The 26,284-nt window shown below is 44.4% G+C and overlaps 2 protein-coding genes across 2 annotated transcripts in view; one reads left to right on the top strand and one right to left on the bottom strand.

Annotated features, from left to right (window-relative positions):
- The window catches only part of Itih2 (inter-alpha-trypsin inhibitor heavy chain 2), a 34,855-nt gene extending 22,805 nt beyond the window's left edge, over window positions 1-12,050 (top strand). The window contains exons 13-21 of the mRNA XM_021184669.2: window positions 1,038-1,223; window positions 1,563-1,702; window positions 3,822-3,991; window positions 4,563-4,700; window positions 8,178-8,291; window positions 8,661-8,859; window positions 9,540-9,712; window positions 10,248-10,359; window positions 11,738-12,050. Of these exons, the coding sequence (XP_021040328.1) occupies window positions 1,038-1,223; window positions 1,563-1,702; window positions 3,822-3,991; window positions 4,563-4,700; window positions 8,178-8,291; window positions 8,661-8,859; window positions 9,540-9,712; window positions 10,248-10,359; window positions 11,738-11,885 (1,380 nt within the window). The 3' untranslated portion in view covers window positions 11,886-12,050. The remainder of the gene's footprint in view (window positions 1-1,037; window positions 1,224-1,562; window positions 1,703-3,821; window positions 3,992-4,562; window positions 4,701-8,177; window positions 8,292-8,660; window positions 8,860-9,539; window positions 9,713-10,247; window positions 10,360-11,737) is intronic.
- A 1,869-nt stretch (window positions 12,051-13,919) lies between these two features.
- Window positions 13,920-26,273, bottom strand: Kin (Kin17 DNA and RNA binding protein). Its single transcript, XM_021150185.2, has 5 exons — window positions 26,047-26,273; window positions 20,919-21,013; window positions 16,639-16,682; window positions 16,432-16,554; window positions 13,920-14,904 (listed from the first exon to the last, which is right to left on the bottom strand). The coding sequence occupies exons 1-5, from the start codon at window positions 26,158-26,160 to the stop codon at window positions 14,102-14,104; spliced, it is 1,179 nt and encodes a 392-aa protein (XP_021005844.1). The 5' UTR covers window positions 26,161-26,273; the 3' UTR covers window positions 13,920-14,101.
- Between the last annotated feature and the right edge of the window lie 11 nt (window positions 26,274-26,284).

Raw genomic sequence — 26,284 nt, 5'->3', positions numbered from 1 at the left:
AGAGAGAGAGAGAGAGAGAGAGAGAGAGAGAGAGAGAGAGAGAGAGAGACCAATTGAGTGGCATGGTGACAAATGTCTTTAATTCCAACATACAGGAAGTAGAAGCAAGTGGGTCTCTGTGGGTTCAAGGCCAGCCTATGTCCATAGCAAGTTCCAGGCCACCTAGCCACCTAGAGCTACATATTCACGCGCACGCGCGCGCGCACACACACACACACACTGTTTTATTGGATTTTTAAGTAAAATAACTCTATTCTAATTGATACACAAAACCCTCCCACTGTTAGTTTAAGGAAGGCATTGAGCAGTTTCTCAGTCCTAAAGCCTATAGCTCTCCGTGAAGTTCTGTAGTTAGGATGGCCATTCCGAAGCCAGGGGGCTTCCCACAGGGCTTCTCACAGAGCTTCCACCGGGCTCCCATGGGGCTCCCACAGGGTTCCCACAGGGCTCTCACGGGGTTCCCACGGGCTCCCATGGGAGTTCTCAAGTTCACTATCAGTTACCTTTTAATTTTCTTGTCCATCACAGAAAAAGTAAGAAAGGAAAGAAGGAAAGAGAGAGAGAGAAAGAAAGGAAAGAAAAAGAAATGGTGACTGGCTTGAAACTAGCAAATAATTAGTTTCGTGTCCTTTTTTCATGATTCTTGTGTTTATTAAATGGACAACCAAATTGTGCCAATGCCAGGAATAGCATTGGAAGCTTGGGCTACCTAGAAGATAAGGCTCTGATTCAGGTTTTTTCAACCCAGATAGCTTTTATTATAAATGCCACAAGCTTTCATTTCTGATCCTAACAAAAAGAGGAGAATTTTTTTGGCTCTTAAACTGTAGGTAATTTCCTAACAGTATGTTTTTGTCTTCCTGCCCAGAGTTCATGACCATGGGTGTCTATCATCCCAGAGATCCCTGCAAATAAATTAAGAGAGACCTGCTACATATTGAGAAGCCTCAGGGGGGAAATACTTTAGATCTACAAAGTGGTATGAAAATAACTGTTTGTGTTGGGCTTTTTTTTTTTTCCTTTCCTATGACTTCTAGAAATTTTACAACCAGGTCTCTACTCCGCTGCTCAGAAATGTTCAGTTTAACTACCCGCAGGCATCAGTAACAGATGTCACCCAAAACAATTTCCACAACTACTTTGGAGGTTCTGAGATCGTGGTGGCAGGGAAATTTGATCCCAGCAAACTGGCAGAAGTCCAGAGCATCATCACTGCAACTTCGGTATGTTTGCTTTCCTGCTTATTCTAAAAATTCTAACTGGTCCCCTGGTTCACTCCGTCTCTGTGTTAACAAGCTAGCATTCTGCTTCCCCCAGCACTTTCGTAGAACGGAAGCAAGAGTTCAAAAAGAAGGCGTGGTGCATCTCTGCCATCTTTTCAACCATTCTCTAAAACCTCATTTTTTTTCACCCAAACCCTAGCCCAGTCTCTGGAGTTTGTGCACTAAGCCTATCCAGTCAAGGCTCTCTTCCTTGTATAACCCGCAAGTGCATTTACAGCAGATGAGTTGACTGTAATTCTGATCCCTGGATGTCCTTTAACTGATGCTCCCCTTGTCCAGGCTAACACAGAATTGGTCTTGGAAACCCTGAGCCAGATGGATGACTTGGAGGAGTTTCTGTCAAAGGACAAGCATGCAGACCCTGACTTCACCAAGAAGCTGTGGGCCTATCTCACCATCAACCAACTACTGGCAGAGAGGTAAGGCAAGACGAGCGTATACCATGAAAATTTATAAACATGAAATGTCTAGCTACAATATTTGAGGTCAGGGCTGGGGATGTAGCTTAGCATGAAAGCCTTTGCCTAGAACATACAAGACTCTGGGTACAATTCCCATACTTCCAACCAAACAGCAAATGGGACATTTGAAATCATGAATAAGGAGTATTTGGAACCAAGAAAGGTATCAAATTAATGGAGGGATTGGATTATTACTGACTTGTTCACAGCACTCTAATGAAAGCTGAGTTATTTCTTCTCTTTTCTCCTTCCTCCTCCTCCTCCTCCTCCTCCCCCCCTCCTCCTCCTTGTTTTTTTGATTAAAATGGAACGAGGAGCCTGAAGACAGAACTCTGCAACTGGCTGCTCTTCCAGAGGACTGGGTGCAACTCCCAGCACCCACGTGGCACCTCTAACTTCCATTCCAGGGAATGTAGTGCCATCTTCTGGTATCTGTGGGCACTGCACATGTGTGGTACACAGAAACATACATGCAGACAAAACACCTGTATACATTTTTAAAAAGTTAAAATGTTTAAAATTTAAATGCAACATATGTGAGATGTTGGGAGTGCATGGATTTGAAGTATGTGGTTTATATACATGTATGTATACACATATACATTGAAGATATCTATATCTGTCTGTATATGTATACCTATACTTGTATCTATCCTTATCTCTATCTCTATACCACCTGTATCTATGACCATTCTGCTATAAATGTAGAACTACTGAAGGTCGCCTTGCTCTCCTTTACTGCATCCAGAGGAAGCCACTGCTTTTGCCTTGTATCATCATCGATTGGTTTTGTCTGTTGCTAAAACCATACACAGCCATACAACCCCTTTCTGACTTTCACTCAGCCGGATGACTGCTAGGATGACTGTTACATTCAGCCATGTTGCTGTGCATGTCAATAGTCCATTTGCATTTGACTGTGTGACTACAATGCCCCCAAGGAACGGCTCTTTGATACTTAGGCCATTACTGGCTTCTCAGCTGAGCTGCATTTCAAATCTCTAACATCACATCCTGTTATTAAAAAAACACTTGCACACATGCACCAGAGCTTCATGGGGATAGTTGATAAAACTTATCATTGCAAAGCTCTCACCTGACCTCTTGGGTAGGGTTCTCAGGAAGATGGACCAAGGTCACTGAACTAGATTATACGGACCATCATATAAAGGAACTCCCAGAGAAGATTCCTGATGTCATTAAGGTTCTATTTAAAAAATACACATGGCTATAAGCTGTGGTTTTGAAGCAAGAAGTACATTGGCTCTACTCAAAAGCATAAAGAAGTTGCTCTGGACATCAAATATTGATTTGTAAAGCCCTGTAGGAAGATCAGTGGTTTCTAGGATTTCAGGGAATGTGTAGAATGGAACATTTCTGCAGCGATAAGTCTGTCGTATCTACTCACGAGATATACACGTAAATGCCAGTGTAAGCCATTTACCTATATGTCGATACACCTGTATATGCTTCATCTGTGGTCACACATGCACACAAGACACCTGTACAAGATATCTGTAATCCAGGAGGCTACGGGTCGGTAGGGTACATGGAGACACTCTCAGTACCCTTTACTCAGTTTCACCACGAACCTAAAACTACTCTGAAAAATAAAGTCTTTAAAACTGACCCCTTGGGGGCAGTGAGGTGGCTCAGCAGATCAATGTGCTTGTGGCAAGGCTTATCCACCTGAGTCTGTTCTTGAGCTCCTACACGATGGCAGGAGTGAAGCAACCTACACAAGTTGTTCTCTGACTTTCCCACAGGCATTATGGCACATGTGTGCATTCACACACACACACACACACACACACACACCACACACACACACAGAGGTGTGCATGCACTCACGCATATATATATATATATATATATATATATATATATATATATACCACATGACTAGATAAATACTGAGGCTCATGAAACCAGTTGGTTCTGTTTCCCACTTGTCTGAGGCATCCCCACTCTGTGCTCAGGTGTTGGGTGACTATCAGAAGGGGGAGTAAAGAGGTTTGGGGCCCAAGTTCACCCTGGTATATGGTGACGTTCTTCAATATCTACCCTCTGAATACAGAAGTCTGGCTCCTACAGCTGCCATCAAAAGGAAAATCACAAAAACAATCCTGCAGATGTCTCTAGACCATCACATCGTGACTCCGCTTACTTCCATGGTGATCGAGAATGATGCTGGAGATGAACGCATGCTGGCTGACTCCCCGCCACAGGACCACTCCTGCTGCTCAGGTCAGTACTTTGGGTCCTTATGGGGCAACAAGATGGAGAGTGGCCTTCTTGTCTTGTGTTGATGTCCCAAAACCTCTGCTCCCATCTCCTATCCACCGTTTGCTTCCACCTTGTGTCTGTAAGTGTCCAGGCTTAAGTTTAATTTTGCCAATGGGCATGATGGTACCAGCTCTCTATTTAGCCAAGGATGACCTTGAGCTCCTGGTCCTCCTGCCTCCACTTTCTGAGGGCTAGGATTGTAGGCATGTGTCACTATGCAGAGGGGTTCTTTCTCCACAGATCAATTTATAGTACTAGATACTGGAAGAATTGGATACTAGAGGGAACAAGAGGAGGGGAAACTTTGACTAAAAAGGAGAGGTTGTGGGTTACCTTGCATGCTCAACACCCTGGGTTTGATGCTTAGCACTGCATACACACACACACACACACACACACACACACGAGAAGAGGAAACCTTAGTTGAGAACCTTTGATTGGGAAAGAGGATGCAAAAATCAAACTCTTTAAACTGAGTGCAATTTCTATGGAAGAGTACTGGGAACTAATGGGGGGCAGTTCTTCTACGCAGGCGCACTGTATTATGGCACCAAGGTTGCCTCGGGTCCCATCCCATCATGGGCCAACCCATCTCCAACACCAATGTCGGCCATGCTTGCAGTCGGAGCGAAGCCACTTGAGTCTACTCCACCTACTCATCTGAATCAAGGTAAAAGCATTTCTCCCTTCTTAACCCATCAGAACCCTGTGTGAATTTCCATCAATGAATAGGATCTCCATGTCTTGAGAAGCTAGCTGACTTTTACAGGCCTTGTTGCCTTCTACGGGGAGTCAAAAGCCCCATGTGCTTACTGCAGTGCCGTAACGAAATAGCTGGGGCACGTCTGGTGTCTCTTCTTGTTGGGTGCTGAAAGCATCAGGGCTTCTTCTCTGACATCATGGACACCTAATGACCCGCTGAAGGGCTCCATGTCTAGATATCATCATATGTTGAGGTGTAGGGCTTGGAACCCATACCTCACACTCTTTCCAAGTGCATGAGGCAAGCTCTCTGGAATAGAAGAGATTCTCTTCTTGTGGGAATGCATTGGTGGAGTGAGTGCAGCTTCACATTTGGTGAATAGTCTTGATTGGTTAAGCAGCTACTAGTTGCTCAATACGTGGATGTTATCATTGAGTAAGAACTATCCTTTTGTTTGTTTGTTTGTTTTGACCCAAATGCATTCGTTGTCACATGCATGTGGGAGGCATGGACCATAGATGTGATCATTCGAAAGCCACTAACATATATTTGTTAGAGTTTGGGCAGAGGTGCCACTGTACCCTCTCAGTACACAATGGACACATTCCCTTTCAACATGTGAGACAGAGGTGCCACCTGGAGGACGTAACAGTAAGTGCAGCTCCTGCTGTTGCCCCAGAGTTTACAGAAATGGTAGCCATACACACTAGGTCAATTACTGAAGTGACAAGCTTTGCAAAAGATAATGTTTACTCATGCTGTGGCCAAACATAAGGAGACATGGGACATGATACAGGTCTCAAAGCCACATGCCCTAGGGCTTGAAGATATGTATAGGGCAGAGAAATGGTAATTACTGTGTGGGGAAGAGTTGGAGGGATCTGTGGTTTACAAACACACAATTAGATTCCAGAGGCCGTTAGGAGATACACATTCAGAAAATGGGAGTATTCGCATCATCAGAAGATGGAGTGATGGCCCTCTGGCATCATAAAGTCACCCATCACATACCTGCATGTTTTCAAGGTAAGAGTCAGTGGCTTCAACAAGCAAGGTCTTCAAGTCACTGGGAAGTAACCTAGGCAACTGATCGGAACACCAGGAGCGTTAGCCACAGCAAAGCTAGGAGGCAAACAGCGTGTAGCTCAGTGCCACCTCTATGGCTGGTGCTTGTCAAAGTTGACAGAAAGCTAATGAGCTGAGGGTTTGCCCGGGTTTCCCTGCTTTAGCCCATGCCCTGACTCTGTGTGTGTGTGTGTGTGTGTGTGTGTGTGTGTGTGTGTGAGCGTGCGCAGGCCATGAGGCCTTCACAGACTTCCTGGCAGCCCCTGCAGTGTGTGTGTATGTATGTGCTTTGCAACATCTCTCTCTTAGAGAATGAACTTTGGACATCCTCACAGCACTCCAGGCATCTGTCCTGAGGGAAGGTCCCACTGGTCAGCAGCATGTGGCATGTTTGAAGTGAAAACAGAAGGCTACTTCCTGTTGTTAATGTAAGATCCCTAGGTTCTCTTGAATAGACTCTCCTCTTTAGAAAACATCTTCAGATGGCCCAGTGAGGTGTCTCCAAGGGTGAAGACACTTGCTAACAAGCCTAATATCCTGAGTTCAGTCCTGGAACCCGCGTGGCAGGAGAAAACAGACTACCACAAGTAACCCTCTGAAATCTATATACTTGTTAGAACACAGGCCCATATGTACACACACACATACACTGCACACACACGCACACACACACACACATTAGTGGATAATCTTCAGAACTGACATCTTAGATCATAGGTGCAAGGCTGACTTGCACTATACAGGGAAACCCTGTCTCCAAAATTAATTACTTAAAATTAAAATGAAATAAAATGATGTTTCAAAATGAACTCTAGACTGAGTGGGTGGCACCTGTAATCCCAGCATTCAAGGTGAAGGCAGGTGAACTATGAGTTTGAGGCCAACGTGGACACACAGCAATACCCCATGTCACAAGAGAATGGCTGAGGATGTCACTACGTGGGATAGCACATGCCTCATGTGTGTACTGTCCTATGCATCATATCACAGTGCAGCTGAGAGGGAGAGGAAAGAGAAAGAAAGGCTCTGATTGTTTATTACATGCACCAAGCATCGTTTTGTTACAAGCAACAGCAAGGACTCGGGTGACCATGTTAAGTGGCCTCATCTCACTTCCTGTGGCTTATCTCCAATACTGTTCGTTGTGGGACCCGAATGATTTGCTGTTTACCTTTTGTTGATGATAATGCTCCTTATAGCTACACTCCTGAGCAGGAACCCTGAGTGGAAGATCAGTGTGCAGGGCTTGTGTGGTGAATGGCTCCCAAGAGCAGGACATGCTATGGTGTCCAGCATGGACATCACACTGTCCACTCACTACATGGACCACACACACTGTCACTTTTCAAAGGAACGTTTTTGCAGCAAAAAGGGACAAGACAGCCCATTTTAAAACGACATTCCTATGACCACAAGGCTTCTCCCACATGTCTAGTCTGCTATGTGATGCAACAAAGAGGCTGCCCCTGAATCAGACTGTCCTGGGGTCAAATTCTTCCAATGTAAACATGGGCTGTACACTAACTTCTCTGCTCTCAGTTATCCCACCTGTATTATGGAGTAATGGCTATAGGGTAGTTATAAAGCAAGATTCTCATATCTAGACATCCAACAAAGTCTAACTGGTGCTTGGCCCATAAATCTTAGGATTTCAGGAATATATAAGGTTGACATGGAGATCTTCAGTCCAGTTCCAACCCTATCAAAAGTTAAAGCTACAGTGATTAGTGTAAGGAGGCGTTCCATTGCCTAGAAACACATCATCACGGCGGGGAGTATGGCAGCATGCAGGCAGACAGGGTGCCAGAGAAGTTGCTGAGAGTTCACATCTGGATCTGCAGTCTGCAGCCATCAGGGAGAGAGCTACTGGGACAGGCTTTCTCTTTTGAAACGCAAAGCCCAACCTGCCAGCGACACACTTCCTCCAAGAGGCCACATCTCTTAATCCTTCTCAAGTATTTCAACTCCCTGGTGACTGAGCATTCAAATATATGAACCTGGGGTGGGAGTGGGGAGCAATATTATTCAAACCACCATAAGTACAGTACTTATATAGAAGGAAAATTTTGCCATAAATCTTTTCCAAAGGAGTCATTGTTTCATACCTTAACAGTGCCCTCTAGTGCCCAGCCTTGACATTGACCAATGAATCAAGTCTACATTAACCACCTGAAATGAACTGTGTAGCGTGAGATGAAAGCAAGGGTCAGGAGGTAACATAATGGATTACAATCTTGCCTTCTGGAGGCTGAGACAGGAGGATCACAAGTTCAAGGACAGCCTATTCTGCAAAGTTAGATCCTGTCTCAGTAAGCAACAGGGACAAAAATCAGCTTCCTTTTTATAATTTTGTTTTTATTTTTCTTGTCTATTTTCTAGTGGAAAATGACCCCCACTTCATCATTTACCTGCCCAAAAGCAAAAGGAATATTTGTTTCAATATTGACTCAGAACCTGGGAAAATCCTAAGCCTGGTGTCTGACCCAGAATCAGGTAACACAAGAGCAGATTTCATTTGCAGCAACTCATCGCATGGCAGCCACACTTCCCTGTGTCTACCTGGAGTCGTTTTCTTCTCACCCCATTAGATATACTATAGCTTTTAAAAGTGCTATAACTAGTAAGAAATTGAATTATATATATGTATATATATTAATCACGTCAAGCAAGTATAACTTAAAAATACCTATCCTGAGCACAAGCTAGCTGATGTTTTATTTTATAAAAGAATGTTAACTTTAAAATATCTCATAAAGAAAAAAATATTTGTATTATGACGTTGTTGACTTGTCAGACTTTATAAATACAAACTGTGGTGCCCACCCGTGGGGCCCAGAGGAGAAAGCATGTTTTCCTTTACAGGGATTGTAGTCAATGGTCAGCTTATCGGTGCCAAAAGGGCAGAGAATGGAAAGCTAAGCACCTACTTTGGAAAACTGGGGTTTTATTTCCAAAAGGAAGGCATGAAGATAGAAATCAGCACCGAGACCATCACCCTGAGCTCTGGCTCCTCCACATCTCGACTGTCCTGGTCCGACACAGCTCATCTTGGAAACTCGAGGCAAGTAGTGTTCCACCTCCGTTCCCATCAGCCCTTGGGACACGGCTGCAGAAGCAAGCCCAGCCTCAACCTCAGAGAGATCATACAGCCATCATTTTAGATACAAGGACGCTGAGGTTCAGGGTGGCTCTTCTCTTGCACTGGGCTATCCCTGGGTCCAGGAATTGTTTTCAACGCTCATGGTGTCTCACTGACAAGGCTCAGTGAAAAGCATACACTAAGTACTCAGTATATGTAAGCAGACCGGTTCATTGGAATCTGGAGCCGACTACATCAAGTATGCTCCAAATGGTATGATTGTATTTTATGCAAGAGTGTCTTCTCAGCTAGGACCTGGCCACTGACTGTTTTAGACATCCCACAGCACTGATGCAGTGAAGCTCTCGCTGGAGGAACCGAGAGTTTGTTATTAGGGTGCAAAGGCACTTGCTTCTGAGACTGATTACCCGAATTCAATCTCAGACAGGATCCACAAAGTGGAGGGAGAGAAGAGAGCCCTGCAAGTTGTCTTTTTCTGATCTCCACTAGTATGTATGCATACATACATGGGTGGGCACACACACACACACACACACACACACACAAAGAGAGAGAGAGATTGAGAGAGAGAGAGAGAGAGAGAGAGAGAGAGAGAGCTCTGAAATCATCTAGAAACTAGTTCAACATTGGCTTTCCCATAGGGTGCTCATCTCTGTGAAGAAAGAAAAATCTGTGACTCTCACCCTGAATAAAGAGCTCTTCTTTTCCGTTCTGCTGCATCGTGTGTGGAGGAAGCACCCAGTTAACGTGGACTTCCTGGGGATCTACGCTCCCCCCATAGACAAATTCTCACCTAGAGTGCATGGACTGTTAGGTAATGTATTTCGACTGTCAGCATGCGGGTGACTTGGATGACTATGGTTAGAAGCTGGGGAGGTGACAGGTAAGGCCATGAGAGCAGAGAGCTTAACGTGACAGGATGACTTGGGAATATTATGGCCAACACCATCTGCCCAATGACAAAAAGTGGCAACTTAGGACAAGGGATAAAACAGGGTAAAATTTACGCTAAGGTTTGTTTGTTTGTTTGTTTGTTTGTTTTTCTGTGACCAAAGAGAGGTGACTTGGTTTAGGAAGTCTGTGACAAGTAGACTCCATAACATCAGGTATTTTAAGAAGACTTCAGACATAAGCATGTGACACTTCAAACCACCCTGCATCTATGATCTCAGCTACACTCTCTAATACCTTCCTAGCCTGCTGCCATCAAGTGGGTAGTTATTCACTGATGGTCTAGTAAACCCGCACCAAGTATAAAGCGATTCTGGAGGGCAGATCAGTATGCTGCTCGAGCCCAGTGACAGGCCTTGGAGTCCATGGAAATTCATGTCTATGCTTTGTGTCATTAGGGCAGTTTATGCAGGAGCCAGCCATCCACATCTTCAATGAGAGACCAGGAAAGGAGCCGGGAAAACCCGAGGCAAGCATGGAGGTGAAAGGACATAAGCTGACTGTCACCAGGTAGGTCCTGGACGAATAAGAAAAGCCACCTCGCATGCTGTCAAACTTCTCAAGTCACTGGCAATACATGTACATACAATGTTAGCCAGAGGACATGTCAGATAGCCTAGACTAAATGCAAATCATGACCACATGTATGTGCATACACATCACGAAATGAATGGCAAGGTGAATTAATCTAGCGCTCTCATCTGAATGTTGGAGCCCTACGGTCAGAAACTGAGTGACTGAAACTGTTGACCAAAGGAAGAGATCATAAAATGTCCAGGAGGCACAGTTCTAGAGAAGGCATGTGTATTTTTATGTAAAAGCCTCTTGACCATGGATACACTGTGTGTTTGGGGGTAGTTTTTCTTACATATATCACACCCATGTGCTTCATTTCAAAGTGGGAATTTGGCACTCTGAGTGTAAACTATTCATTTTTGAATTTCAGTCCCCTCCTTCTTGTTCAATTGTCTCCCTTGTGCCTCATTTGATAGAATTTTGAAGCATTTTTGTCTTTTTGATATTTTATAAAGCAATTAACTTTCCTTATTAGAAATAACAGTACAGAAATGCCGTCATCTTCCACATAATTAAAATGTAACTTTGCAGTCACAATTAAATCTCAAATTATGTATGCTGCATGCCACCACAGAACAGACCCATGAAGTCCAATGGTGGATTCTGATTATACCACCCAAATGGTGTTGGCTTACCAGACACAAAATAGTGGGTTATTAACAGACATCTGTAAGCATGGAGAAATGGTGAGACTCACTCAGCAATCGCCTTACAGCATAGGCATTTCCATAACAAACCGTGTTTTCTATGACAAAGGGCAAACACTGAGCCTCTTCACCTCCTGCAAGCCCGAGACCTGCCAATTAGTAAATGAAACCGAACGGGCCCCACTCCATTCTTTTAAGGCTCACTGAAGGCAGTGTGCTGCATGTATTTCAAAATATCAATCTTCTTCGTCCTCCAAGGGGAAAACTTGAATTTGCTCATCAATTGCTGGCATCACCCTTAAACCACCACAAACTGAAGGGGTGCCTCAGATTCGTCAGGGAGGGGAGCACGGTGGGCCCACAGTGCTGAGTTTTAGTTTCTTCGTCTTTACTAGTCATTTGCTACTGTTGCACTGCTGGAGGAATCCACAGAGACCAACTTCTCTGAGGACTGTCTTAATTGTTTGAGTGCACACTGGTTATACCGTGTTTTAGGACCAACCCTAGACACTGACATTTCTTTTAACTTGGTGGGGTGGCAGGGAAGATGTAGAGGGTGGGTAGAAATAGTAAGAAAGGCACACAACAGGTGCAAGGGCTGTTCCCAGCTATGTCCTGTCACTGTGTTGTCTCATCCCTAATCCTATGCGCCATCTTCCTCCCAGAGGCCTGCAGAAGGACTACAGGACGGATATCGTGTTTGGAACAGACGTTCCCTGCTGGTTTGTACACAACAGTGGGAAAGGTTTCATCGATGGACATTATAAGGATTATTTTGTGCCTCAGCTCTACAGCTTTCTCAAGCGGCCTTAATGGCTTATAGTTTTGGAAACTGTATGTGGACCCTTTTCTCCCTTGATACTTTTTGCAGTTACTCCCCCGTTTCAGCAACTCAAAATAAACACAGATATTATAGTGGCCTAAAAGGCCTGCTAACCCACCTGAGAAAAATAAATATTTGCAAAAAAGGCTCAGGAATTTGTTTTCGGATGATGTGTTAATCAGTAACCCAGAACCTGGTTGGTGAGTCAAGCTGCCAGTGAGGTCAAGTCCAGGAACTGGACTATACTGTGAAACCCCACTTCCTGTTAAATGTCACCTCAGCACTGGGGATCAAACCCTTGCTGTTACTTCACAGGGAGGTCAATTATGAGACTTTGGGTGAACACAGGAATAATCAGGGAACATTAGGTCTTCATGGTTGCTTTATAATAGAGGTTTCCACTGAGCTTCGTTGCAGGGATAGTGTTGTCCACATGGGAGATGTGCTTACGTGTAAAAACTGGGGTCACCGTTCTATAGAATAGTTCTATAAAAATCAACCCCGTACATGTAACTCAGGGGAAATAACTTTAATAGTTGGTGTTTCAACATTCCTCACCTGCAAAAGTAACGTTATCAGTAACTGTTTGTATATAATCTCTCTTGAGACCAGAACTTTGGTGACTCATTTTCCATTTTAAATGAATAATCAATCTTGCATTTCAAAGAAGGAAATCAAGTTAATGGCAACAGTTGGAGAAAAAAAAAAATCAAACCCCAGCTTTCCCTGTAAGCAAGACTGATCATTCTTTAGAGGGTCCTAAGAACTGATAACTTGCTATTTAGTTATACACAGTATGAACAACTGAGATCTCAGCCAACTAACACAGAGCTGCTATTCGTGAGGCAGGCTGATTAATCATCTTTTTTGTCTCCTTTGGCCTGTGTTCACAAGCTTGGCCCAAGTATCAATCACAGAGTTGCCACGAAACCAATTAAGTGTGCATTTTACCTTAAATGGTTGGCAACCTTATTTGAGAAAAATACATCTTAGTGGAGATTGTACTTAGAAGTTTTTCAGTTTTTAAAACCATGTTTTAAAATGATTGTAAACTAAATCAGCCTTCTTTAGGGTAAAAAACATAAATGCAAGAGGCTGGAGAGCTGGCTTAGCAGAGGGGTTCAGTTTCAGTTCCTAGAGCCCCCATGTCATCTCACAGGCATCTATAACTCTAGTTCCAGGGGATCTAATGCCCTCTTCTGACCTCTGCAGGCTTGTACATATGCTGCACACACACACACACACACACACACACACACACACACCATAGTTCTTTTAAAAACTGTAAATAAAACCAAGCACGAACAGGCAATATATATATACACATATACATGTATATATACCTATATACATGTATATATGCATATATACATACACATACATATATACACACACAGACATATATATATTCTTAACCTGACTGTCTGGTTCTGAAGCATGAACTCTGTAAATGACATCATGACCCAATGCATGATCTCACCACCTATGGACCACCAGTTAGATCCTACTAGATCTAATGTGGATTTTAGGGCAGTTCTTTCTCCAATACGGACCAGAGAAACCAAAGGTTGGACACACGTACGATTTATTTTCTGTGTATGGGTATTTGGCCTACACCAATGTCTGGATAGCGTGTCATGAAGTGCTCACAAAGGCCATAAGAGGGCAGTGGATCTGGGACTTGGGTTACAGATAGCTGTGAGCCACTGTGTAGGTGCTGGGAATTGAACACGGACTCTCTGGAAGAACAATCAGTGCTCTTAACTGCTGAGCCATCTCAACAGACTCTAAAGGACTTCTTAATAAAATAAAGTCACATCTCTTCACTGGTCTTATTCCAGCAAAAGAAAAGGATTACAGTGGCTCGTCAGAACCCAGGCCAAGTTTGCCTGAATAGAAACAGATGCCACTGTGCCTTTAAGAATTGCTATTTTTTCCAAATTCTCTTTCATGACACTTTACAATAGTATTCTTTAATGATGGTAAAAATCCATCAGGGAAACGGAACAAAGATAAAATAACAGTTTTGACACTTAAAAAAACATAAGATTTTATTATAAATTTACCCAACTATTCACTAGTATTTAAATAGATGATTTTTTTTTATACAAAACAAATCCCCTAACACAGTAGAGTTACACAGTGCCTTGGCTAACATCAATTTGATGCTTCAAAGTTTCAATGTGTTGTTAACAAATTTTCAAACTCAAGCAAGTTTAGATATGTCTTCATATTGAATACCTTCAACTCTGCGTCCTTTCAAAGGTCCAGTTTCAATGACTATCGTGGCCGAAAAAGCCTTCTCATTGATGGATTCGAGAGTGCCTTCATTTCCTCTGTAGCCTCCATTTAAAACTAGAACCCTTTTCCCTGGGGCCGGAATGACTGTCTCTAAATGCGTCTGGTCCAGTTTCAGCCTGTCTCCAGAGTCAGTCATCTTCACCACAGCTGTGTACCTGTCAATCACTTCCGTAACCACCCCTTTCTTCTTGTGGTATTTCTCCCCAAGCTTCTTGGTTATAATCTTCACAATGATCCCCGGCTGTAACCAGGAGTCTGTCCGTGCGGTCCTTTTCTTTTCCTCTTCAATCTCCATGATCTCATCCAGGGCAGACTTCTTCTTCTTCTTTGCCGGCTGGGCGGAGCTCTGTGAAGACTCTTTCCGTTTCCCAGATGCTGCACTCCCCAGCAGCTTCAGTGCACTTGGTCCCAAAGAGCTTGACTTGGATGTTGTAGCTCCCGCTGAGCCACCCGCGCCTTTATTCAGATTGAATGTAACTTTTTCTTCCTCATTTTCTCGGCTTAATTCTGTAAAAACAGGTGTCTCCTGCTCTTTCCCTTCCAGGCCTCTTCTCACCTGCTCCTCAATGAATTTGGCAGTTTTTTCTTCATCGTCCAGATCTTGCTTCTTCTTTTTTTCTAATTCCAGTTGCCGGCGGATGGTTTCTGGGTCTCTGTCTATGTACTGAATGTACCAGCCTTTTGGTGTTTCATCCACTTTACACAAGCCTTAAAAACAAAAACCAGACAACAGCGTGACCGTACAAATGCAGAGTAAAGTGCACATGCAAAGCATTCCACCTCTGCACACTATGCATGCAGTGACTCCCACCAGTATCTTGGACCACACAGACCTGAGACAGGACAGTGCTTACACAGCTACACTGAGTTAACAGTTAACGAGACACACAGGAAGTACTTTAGGAACAGCTGATGCTTCACGTAGTTACAGCGACATTGCTCTCTGATGACTATTAAATGGTCTGTTAACTTAGAATGAAGTAACACACTAAATAAGCAAAATATTGACACCAAGTTCCCGCCTTCCTAATTTCTCGTCATATAAAGATTAGAAATGAGAGACGAGCAAACTTGAACTCTAACCTCGTGAAAGATTGCGAAGAATTTCCTAAACAAGGACTATATCGCTGAGCAATGATGGTTCATGCTATAACCCTAACACTCAGGAGGCTGAAGCAGGAGGACATCTGTGAGTTCCAGGTCAACTTGGGATACATTCTAGAGTAGCTTACAGTGTGAGCTACAGCTACCGTCTCAGTAAATGAAGGAAGAAAGGAAGGATGAACATGAAGATAAGAAAAACTAGAAAGTTATTAGCAGTAATAACTTTTTACAATAATAATAATAATAACTTAATTGTTATTACTTTAATTTGTGCATATGTGGTACACATGTGCATGTGTGGTGCAGTGTATGTATGTGTGTGATGTATACATGTGCTTTTGTGGAAGCTGGAAATTTTTAGGAATCTGCAAAGTGTGCCCTAAGGATCAATTTCAGGCCATCAAACTGCTAATAGTTCTTAAACCTGATGCAAACATTATGGTTTCCCAGAGCTCATGTGCTGAGAGCTTGGTCTCCAGGCATTGTGAAGTGACTGGATCTGGAGGCCCTGATCCATCAGTGAATTAATCCATCCATGGACTCCGAGTCCGACAGCACTGTGGGAGGTGGCAGAGACTGGGTGGGTGGGTCCTGGCAGGAGGGAACAGGCCCGCCCTGGGCCCTGCTCTGGAAGGGCGCATCTCACCCCCAGCCCCCGGCCTCTTGGCCTCATTGCGTGGCTTTGCCCCATCATGTGCTCCCCGGCATGGTGTTCTCCCTCACTACAGCCGAGAAGCACAGGAGCCAAGTGATCCTGAGCTGAATTCTCAGCAACTGTGAGTCAAAATAGATTGTTCTCAGGCGTTTCGTCACTGGATGAAAAGTGCCTAATAGAGAATACATTGGTAAAAGAAGCCCTCCCCATGGCCGCTGAGGCTCCAAAGCCTGTAAGCCCAGCACCCAGGAAGCAGAGGCAGGAGCGTTGTAAGTCGCAGTGCAGCCTGGGCTGTGTAAGACCCAGCTTCAAAAGGAAACACAACGGCCAAAGTGGCACCTGAGGGACTGTAAGGCCTCCTACCTTTCTGATTGCCCTACATATCCTCTTCTCATAAAGTCAGACAGAGACTGAAAATGACGGCTCCCCTAGAAACTGAGCCACGGACAACCAGCTCCTGTCTGCGCTCTTCTTACCCTCTCTGCCCAGCCACTTGGTAAAGTCGGTCAGCGTCTCCCACTGAGTAGCGTTCATGTGGATGTGCTCTCGGTGGCTGATGTATTCATTGTAGACAATGTTGTTGTGGACCCTTTTAGTGCCTGAAACAAAATGTGACACTGCTGAGCCTGAAAAAACCCACACAACTATGAAATTATTATTTTCATAATATTTAAGATGGCTACCAAAGCGTCGCCTCAGAAGTTCCAGAAAGTCATTTCGGAATTCCCTAGTGAAGAAAGAAAGAGAGAGAGCCATTAAGGTACTTGCTATAAATATAATGTGCCATCTTCCTGAAGTTTGAACAATCACAAACTTTAGTGACCAATAGTCTCACCAATCACCTATACTGCCATGTGCCACAAACCTTAAAAGTAAACAGAGAAAGATCTGCGAAGATTGGCTTTCAAAGGGAGGTTGTAAGTCAGCCTGGAGTTGAGATGTGTGGCCTCAGCAAAGCTAGCACGTGTCCTTAGAAAGGATCCATCACAGGGTCCCTGTGCTGACGACTCCAGCAAAACAATACCACTCTGTCCAGGTGGCCAAAAGACACCTTAGCCTAAGCAGTTCCAGTAAAGGCAACTAAAAGGAAAAGTCAGAAGACATCGTAAACAGACTCGAGGGCATTGCCAGACGGGATGTTAACATGGACAGCAGGATATAATTCAAAGGTCAACATGGAAGGCCGTTCCCAGCTAACACAGTCATGAACACAGGGTGTGTTTGAGACATGACACAACCCACTTAGGCTGCATTCTGAGAAGACAGTGATGAGGATGTGGAGGAAGAACTACACGAGGGAGAAGGTGTGCCTGGAAGATGAGGCCAAAGTATTGAATCATCTTGAAAGTCACGTTATATAGCTCTAGTTTTATGTAAGCACTAGGAAAACATTCAAACTTAGTTTGAAAATTAATAAATTAAATCTGTAATTTGAAAGACGATCATGTATTATCCTGTCCTAAAGAAAAACAGAGGGGCTAAAGATACAGTCTAGCTCCTTGTGAGGACACAGGTTTTATTCCCAGCAACTACATGGCTACTCACAACTGTCTTTGACTGCAGTCCCAGGGGATTCAACACCCTCTTCTAGTCTCCATACAGGCAAAACACATATACACATAGAAGAAGTAATTTTTAAAGAAAAATGAAATCATAATATTTGCAAGGAAAAAATATAGAAAAAAAATCATGATGTTAAGAAAAGCCGGATCATAAAGACAAATATGTTTTCTCTCATATGTGAAACCTATATTTAAAGGGGTCTGTGTGTGTGTGTGTGTGTGTGTGTGTGTGTGTGATAAAGCCACAGAGGAAGGGAGAGGAAAAGGAGGCTAATAGAAAACAGGTGACATGACAACACAAGAGTAGATTATTACTTGGGGGGTGGAAGGGAGGAGACAAGCAGTGGAGGAGGGAGGGAGGGAAGGAGGGAGGGCAGGCCAGTAGGCAATTATGAATTATGAGTAGAATAACACATTTGAAAATGCCATGATGAAACCTATTACTTTACACACTATCTTAAAAAAATGTAATCTATACACAAAACATGTACAAAACAGGAAAGAGATGGAAGGATGGAAGGGAGGGAGCGAGGGAGGGAGAAAACCACGGTGAGCAGCAAGGCACAGTGACTCTCAAGTTAGGTTCCCAAGCCAGCTACACACCATCACCCAGGAACGTCAGGGAATGTCACAGAAACGTAAAACCTTCAGCCCCAAGGCAAGAGTTAAAAGGATGTGACCTATGGTGACTTGTGACTTAAGGTGACTGTGGGAGGACACAGACAGATCAGAGAATCATCCTGAAGAACGTTCTGGTAACCAAGAAGCTAAAAGCAGGAAGCAGAAGTAAGACTGCCATGAAAGACAGCACAGAGAAAAGTATGTCAGTGAGGAGTTAGAAGTGCGATCCACTCAGACAGGCCACAGAAGATGAAGACGGGGAAAAGCCATAGAGACTTCAAGGGACAGAAGGGCAGCCTCCAGCAAACAGTGGCATGAACAGGAGGGAGAAAGGAGAGAAAGCCAGGAAGTATGCAGCACTTGCCACAGTGTTCTTTACCAGTGCACGGCCTGAGCATCCAGTGGTATTCACGACAGTTTTAGGTAAGTCACAGACTAATTTTACATTTGTCATTGTGGTCTTGGAGAGATTAAAAGCAATGAAAGGGAAACAGGCTTCATGGCAGATATCTGTCTTTCCAACACTGGGAAGGCCCAGACAAGGACTAACCTGAACCTGAGACTAGCCTGTACTACATAGTGAGTGCCAAGTCAGCCAGGACTATGTAACAGGACCCTGCTTCAAAACACAAATGAATGAATAAGTTAGTGAATAAATGAATAATATTTTCAAGATGGAAGGTAAACCCACCAGCAGCTTTGCATCCAAAGCAAGGTCATGGGTAGTGGGTGATCTCAAGCCATCCAACAATGGATGTACTCTGTAACCCCATGCCAATAACCGGAAAACTCAAACAAGCTTTATCTAGACTGACCCATGGAGCAGTAAAACTTGCTGGCTGTATTCCACCCGAGCCTTCAAGGCCACCTGGCTAACACTGTGACGGAGTGAAGGTTGCAGATGACCCGCTGCCGCTGTGCTCACAGCTGCTGTAAGGAAAGCACCCATACAACCGAGCTGGGAGGTGAACTACTCTCATGAGGCATACATAACAGACCAGAAGACACAGCAGCTCCCATTATTCCCAACTGGGCATTTGGCATACACTTTCTCAAAATCAAAGTAAGACTCTCGTGCTAGTCGTGTAAGAACAGGCACTGTGTGGTCGGACACAGGATTGAGCTTCTGAGTCACGATTAGAAATGTGGCAAGTAGAACCTGCCAGCTTGAGCTCAGCGTACTTCTCATCCCAAGGTCTGTTTGACAGCATCTGTGCTGCTATTAATGAGCATAATCAGATGACACTGCACAATAAATGAGGTCACTACTGCAAAGGGAGGTTTTTGTAACTCAGTCATTCAGTATTTTTCAACAGACTAAGATGCCTTCATTACAAGACCTTTTGGATGTACAAGATCCACCCAAAAAGTAGAGCAGTGGATTGTAATTCAACAGCACATACATGCTCTCTGTCCTGGTACAGCCTCAGTATTATAACTACTCCAAGGACCCTGCACACACCGCCTCAGTGCAGTGTCTTTGGGAAGATCCTTCGAGTGCTTTCCTCATCTGACAACCCATCCATGCTAAGGCTGAACTTCCTTTATGGTCCTCAAACAGTATTTTGTAAATGTGCAAGGAAAGGGAGAATCCAGTTGCCTTTTAAGTGAGATACTGAAGACATTTGTAAAAATGTAAAATATGTTTTTGTATTTGAAATATAGTATGTTGCTTTGGTTTGGTTTTTCTATTAAAAATTTCAGCCAAGTATGGTGGAACAGAGCTATAATTCCAGCATTTGTAAGACTGAAGCAAGAGGATTTTACGTTCCAGACTATCCTTGGGTGCACAGTAAGACTGTCTTAAATCAAGAAAAGAGAAGGGGAGTGTGGGGGAAGGCTGGACAGGTAGCTCAGTGGTTAAGAGCACTGACTGCTTTTCCAGAGGTCCTGAGTTCAATTCCCAGAAGTCATATGGTGACTGACAACCATCTGTAATGGGATCTGATGGCCTCTTCTGGTGTGTCTGAAGACAGCTACCATGTACAGTCTAGCTAGTGGCTTGCCTGTCTCTGTTCCTGAGCACTGGGATTGAGGGCTAATGGCAATACCTGTTTCTTTGGCTGCTCTGTGGATGTTAGGGATTGAAACTCTAGTCCTCAAATGGGGTTGGCAAGCACTTGATTCAAGGAGTCTTCTCCCAAGCCCCCATTTTATTTGAACATAGGGTAAGCATACTGGTATTCTTAAATGGACTAATAAATAATATTTGTAATGTTTTTCAGATTTAATTTCAAATGTTGACACATATAACCCATAGAAACAAAAGCCCTTTGAGATCTTTAATCACATGTATAAAGTGTTCCTCAGAAAAGATCTAGTAGTTAAAAAAGAAAAAAAAAAAAAAAAAAAGACTAGTATTGCTATTAATAATCAGACAAGCTTTACTAGAACTAGACACGCTTCTGAGCCCTTTAAAAGTATTACGTCACCAATCTTCTCCCAGGAGCACAAGAGTTGAGTGAGGGGCCACTTGAGTGCCATCATACCCATGACATACCTAAAGCACAGGGAAACGCAGGACACGCATCCCAACGTGCTTCCCTAAAGCCCCTAGGTGGGGAGAGCTTTGAGGCCAGGCAGAGCTGAAGTGAAAAAAAGTTCTAACAACGTCACACTTTGGTTAATTTCAAAAGAAGATAAAGACCAAGCACAATGATGAGCCTACAGCCAACTCAACACACAAGGGACAACACTCTACAGTGCATACAATATTGAGCACTTCCAGTACATGCCCACTGAGTAAACTTACAAGGTAAGGATGTCTTTGAATTACTTACTCTGAAAAATAATCCATAAACTGCTGAGGGTTTTCTGAGGCCAGCAACAGTTGTCTTTGATGCGATTCAGACATACAGTGACACTTAAAGCCATTCTACAAAATATGTTAAAAAGGTAGTTAAATTCTTATCTACAGTATCAAAACCCCCCCCCCCCCTTACACACAATAGTCGATTAAGCCCTGCAAATGGGTTAATGACAAATTCTTCTCTTGGGTGTTTTGTGCACATGTGTGCCTATGTACTGCCATGTGCAGTATCTGAAGGGGACAGGCTACAGGGCTGGAGTCACTGGAACTGATGACAGTGACAGACTGCAGTGATGCTGGGAATAGAACCTGGGTGCTCTGGAAGAACAGCTAGAGCTCTCAGCCATCTCTCCAGTCTTGATAAATGAATTTTACTAAGTCAAATCACTCTAATCACACTCTATGTGAGCATATGACAGGTGGGTGTGGGGTAGTGAAAGACAGCCTATTTTGGTTGAATGAGGCTTGCTCTGGTGACCCAGTAGAAAACTCTACAAGGGTCAGAAAAGTGAGTCTGTTTCCAGAGACAGGTGCCTGACACCACAGAGCCCCCAACTTCATAATTCTGTGACTAACAGTCCTGCAGATAAAGGCCCAGCTCCTGGCATTTGGGTTGACTCCTCCCCACAGTTACCTGGCAACAGCAAGGTAGCCCAGCCCACTATAAAAGGGGCTGCTTGGCCCCTCCTCTCTTTCTCTAAGCTCTCACCTTTCTTACTCTCATCTTTAGCCCTCCTTCTCTCTCTCCCTTCCCCCCTCTCTCTATCAGGCCATGGCTGGCCTATTTCTTTCTACCTTCTCTCTTTCTCCCTGCATTTCTACAATAAAGCTCTAAAACCACAGACTGTCTCTGCTCTTCAAGGCCTGCCGTGCATAGGATTTCCCCTAAGGAGCCCTGTCTAACCTCCCGACAGAAGGCCTTCCTGCGCTCCAGCGCAGAACCAAGGACTCTTGCCCGCATGGGCACCACCCAGTGCCTCCTCTCTCCCTGCCCTATCCTCCCTTCAGCCCCAGGACTGACCAAGCCGCCCCCAGGGCCTCCTTTTTGTTCTCAGCATTTCCGAGGTGTTCGGTGGTGTCTGGGATGCCTGAGACTGAGAACCTGTTATCTCTGGCCTCTGTGAGGTCCAGAGACCTAGGACTGCCCCTTGTCCACGCCCCCACGGGCTGGGGTCCTGTGGCTTCCCACAGCCAGACACCCACGGGGCAGTGTGGAAAGCATGCGGCAGTCCTCTGTGTCTGCCTGCCCAGAGCAAAGGAACTCTCTGGAGGGACTCGGGTGTTCTCCCACTCCCTTTATTCCATGCACCATGCCTACTGCCCCGCAGGTGGGTATGTATGTGAGCATGTGTCTGTGAGTGTGTGCATATGCAGGTATGAGTATATGTAGGTGTGTATGTGCATGCATGCGAGTATGTGCCTGTGAGTGAGTGTGTGTAGATGTGAGTGTGTGTGTGTGTGTGAGGTGGGAGTAAGAAGTGCTCCTGCCACTGTCCAGCTACTTCATTGGTGATGGAGCTCATAGGTTTAGGAAGACTGACTGGTAAGCGAGCTCCAGGGCTCCTTCTGCCTCTGCCTCCCTTAACTCGTTTTGCTGGTGATCCAAATGTAGGTCCTCATGATATCGTGAGAAATACTGGACTGACTGAGTACAGCTTCACTTTTAAGTTTGCTGTTCACAGAATTGAATCTTGCAACCCAGTCAAATACAGAACACTCAAGGTCAAGATACTGAAGGTGATGTGTGGGATGGGGTGGGGACGACCATGTAGACTGCTCAACCCACTTACTGAGTACCAGAGAGCTTGGCAGGGTGAAACAAGCACAAAGGGTCTGTCTTAGTTAGGGTTGTCCTGCTGTGAACAGACACCATGACCAAAGCAACTCTTACAAGCACATTTAACTGAGGCTGGCTTACAGGTTCAAAGATTCAGTCAATTATCATCAAGGTGGGAGCATGGCAGCATCCAGGCAGGCATGATGCAGGAGGCGCTGAGAGTTCTACATCTTGTTCCAAAGGCAAACAGAAGACTAACTTCCAGGCAACTAGGTGAGGGTCTTAAGGCCCATGCCCACAGTGTCACACCCACTCCAACAAAGCCACACCTCCAAAGCCACATCTCACTCCCTGAGCCAAGCATATTCAAATCACTACAGGGTCATAGCCGAGTTCTCACTGCAGATATTCTTTTCACTTGTTTCCTTCTACTTTAGCTTTTATCCAAAATACACTAATGCCCCTTGTTTAGATGTCATTAAATATATTATAGCCATACTTTTTAAGATTGCTTTAAATAAACGCATGCTGGGGCTAGAGATAGTTAAGTGGCGAGGAGAACAGGCTGCTCTTGCAAAGGAGCTCAGTACCCGGATGCTCACAACTGCCTAGGACACCAACCTCAAGGATCCAGCACCTCTTCTCACACACACAAAGACATAAAAACTTAGCAACAACATATGTCTTGGTATAGGTCTTCTACCTGTATCTGAACCTAAAATTTCAATAGTACATATGAAGTAGAAATGAAAAATTTACCCTATATATTTCAACATCTCCCCGCCCCCCCCCCCCCCCCACACACACACATAGACACACTTACACTCTTCTAGCTTCCATGGGCGAGCAAGTGTGCACACACAACCAGACACTCTGGCACACATATTAAACGTAACCAGCCTCCCTGCCTAAGCACTGCCTCAGAGAGGCGGGCCAATGCCGCGCGCAGCTGTGAACCTCACCCTCGTGATGGTGAACGGTTTCCTTCTGCCTTCTTTCTCTAGTTCTTGTTATTCTGAAAGTTAGTTAGGTTCAGGTTAGACATTTTGGGAAAGATCAATTAACGAGTGGTCCCATGTTTCATCCTGTGCCATGGAAGGAAATCCTCAGGGTCTCACAGTGCTAAGATTCATGAAAAACGTTAAAGGTTACGAAGTAATATTGGAAAGGACTCTGTCCTGAGAGTTAGAAGGAAATTAGCAAGAGGGGGAAAATAGTTTAAAAACACTTTTTAAGCTAGGATGTAATGAGGTGGACATGGGGGCATAGGCCTTAAACTGCAGCGTCAGGTCTGAAACTTGAGACCTTCCTGTCTCTGTCTGTGAAGTGCTGTGATTTCAGGTGTGTGCCACCACATCTGTCACCCATTCGACCATCCTCAAATGTTCTTCTGAACATAAGTTCTCATGAGAAGAGGACACATGAGCAGTTCTGTTTACTGTGTTTCCTTGGTAGGGCTGTTGATTCTGGCTGGCTATCCTCAGGTACATTCCCTGCCTTCCCTACTCAAGGGAAGGAGGGCGTGGCTCTTACATGTTCCCTTTTCTGTCCCCATCTTGAAATACTGGGAAAACCGAGAGGAAGGAAGGCCAGAGCCATGATATCCCCTCCACCCCTTCCAATCCATTCCTTTGGGTTTCTAGAATTGAATAACATTTTGACTCATATTTTAATTTATGAAAAGCAATACTCGTCTTTGATACCAAATTTCTTTTAAAGTAAAACTTAATCATTTCTTTCAGGCAGTGCACAAATTAGGCAAAAATTGTAGATGGCCCATGGTAACTAAAAGGTTAAGAACTGAGCTGAGTGGTGATGGAGCACACCATTAACCCCAGCATTTGGAAGGTTGAGGCCAGCCTGGTCTACAGAGAGAGTTCCATGACAGCCAGGGCTACACAGAGAAACCCTATCGCAAAAAAAAAAAAAAAAACAAAAAAAACAAAAGAACCAATAAATAAGAAAGAAATGAGTGTAAGTAAGCTAGAGTTTTGAAGCCGGACAATGGTGTTGCACACCTTTAGTCCCAACACTAAAAAGGCAGAGACAGATATCTATGAGTTCAAAACCAGCCTGGGCCTGGTTCACTGAGCAAGTTCCAGGACAGCCAGGGCCACACAGAGAAACCCTGTCTTAGAAAAACAATAACATGCACAGAGTTTTACAATCTAGTCAGTGGCAGTTCAGTCTGTGGTGACTTACTAAGAAGGTGGTATAAGGTCAGTAAGATGGCTCAGTGGCTAAAGGTGCTTGGTGCCAGATGTGACAACATGACTTCAATCCCAGGACCCTCAAGCTGGAAGTTAATAACCATCTACATGTGGCCCTTTGATCTCCGTATGAATGTATCTGTTTGGTGCAGCATGCACACATGCATAAACACACACATCAAAATAAGATAACAGAAATATGACACAGTGCATGAGGGCTCAGTGGTAGAGCATTTGCCAGGCATACATAAGACATTAAACAAAACTTGTAGCACTGCTTAATAAACAACCTCTCTGGTCCCCATCACCACAAGACTACCAAGAAAGTATTAATATAAAGTAGGGTGGTGTATCTCTGATCCCAGCACTTGGGAAGCAGAGGCAGGTCTATCTCGTTTTTGGCTAACCTGGTCTATCTACATGGTGAGGTCCAGAGCAGCCAAAGCTACATACTGAGATACTGTCTCTAAAACAAAATAAAAATAAATAAGTATGTATCAGATCATGTACAAGAATTTTTATTAGTTTTGTTATATTGGTGGCATTTTGGCATTAATTGAAAAGATAATACTATTACTTGTTATGTTGATTACACAATTAAGTCTTCAAGGGTGAAGGTATACTGATATTTATATATTTATATAATTTACTATATTATATAAGCAAATATGGAAAAACACTTAGAGGTCACTCCTAGGTGCGATGGACTGCACGCCTGTACCTTTGGAAACCCACATACTGAAACTATACGATAGCAGTAGCAAGGCGGGAATGAAGCATTTATGTCATGGAGAGTCCCTTTTCTCCATAAAAATCTCAGCGACAATCTTGCCGGTGGGTACAACTCTTACCTCTACTTTACCATTAGTGGCCAAGCCCATGTCACTATTAAGCGGAGCAACTTGAGTTCCTCGTCTTGACCGACCCCACCAGGGAAGTCTAAATGTAAAACCTCAGTGCTCAGCCTAGCGATTGTAAGTGATCAGTGAGTGCTTGTCTGCGACCACTTCTCGTGGAGCTGGAGAGTGGCGTGAAGGCGCCGGGATGGGGAAGACAGCGCCGGAGAGGGCTCCAAGCCGAGGGAGGGGTCGCGGCCACCCTGAGCCACTTACCTCGTCGCGGCATTGCTTTTGGCACATCTGGCAGTACCAGCGAAGCTTCTGGAGCCCTTTGGACTTAATTCTATTGGCGATGGCCTTGGGGCTCAGAAAATCCGACTTGCCCATGGCGACCCTGAGCGCTATAACGCCAAAGCCGTCGGAAGCGGAACTGGCTCAGCGCGGGGACAGGCGGGACCAAAATTGACAGCAGGAAATGGGTGGGGCCAGGGAACTCACGGCTTCGGTGCTC

The sequence above is a fragment of the Mus caroli genome, chromosome 2 (assembly GCF_900094665.2).
Source record: "Mus caroli chromosome 2, CAROLI_EIJ_v1.1, whole genome shotgun sequence".
NCBI classification, from domain to species: Eukaryota; Metazoa; Chordata; class Mammalia; order Rodentia; family Muridae; genus Mus; species Mus caroli.
The sequence above is the reverse complement of the archived record's forward strand: the minus strand, read 5'-3'. Positions and strand labels throughout refer to the sequence as shown.

Bases quoted from the DNA above. Each gene is read 5' to 3' on its own strand.
- Kin (XM_021150185.2), bottom strand. From the start codon at position 26,160: ATGGGCAAGTCGGATTTTCTGAGCCCCAAGGCCATCGCCAATAGAATT. The intron at 16,683-20,918 runs GTAAGTAATTCA...TTTCTTCACTAG, and splicing joins TTTATGGATTATTTTTCAGA to GGAATTCCGAAATGACTTTC. The intron at 14,905-16,431 runs GTAAGAAGAGCG...TTTGTTTTTAAG, and splicing joins CAAGTGGCTGGGCAGAGAGG to GCTTGTGTAAAGTGGATGAA.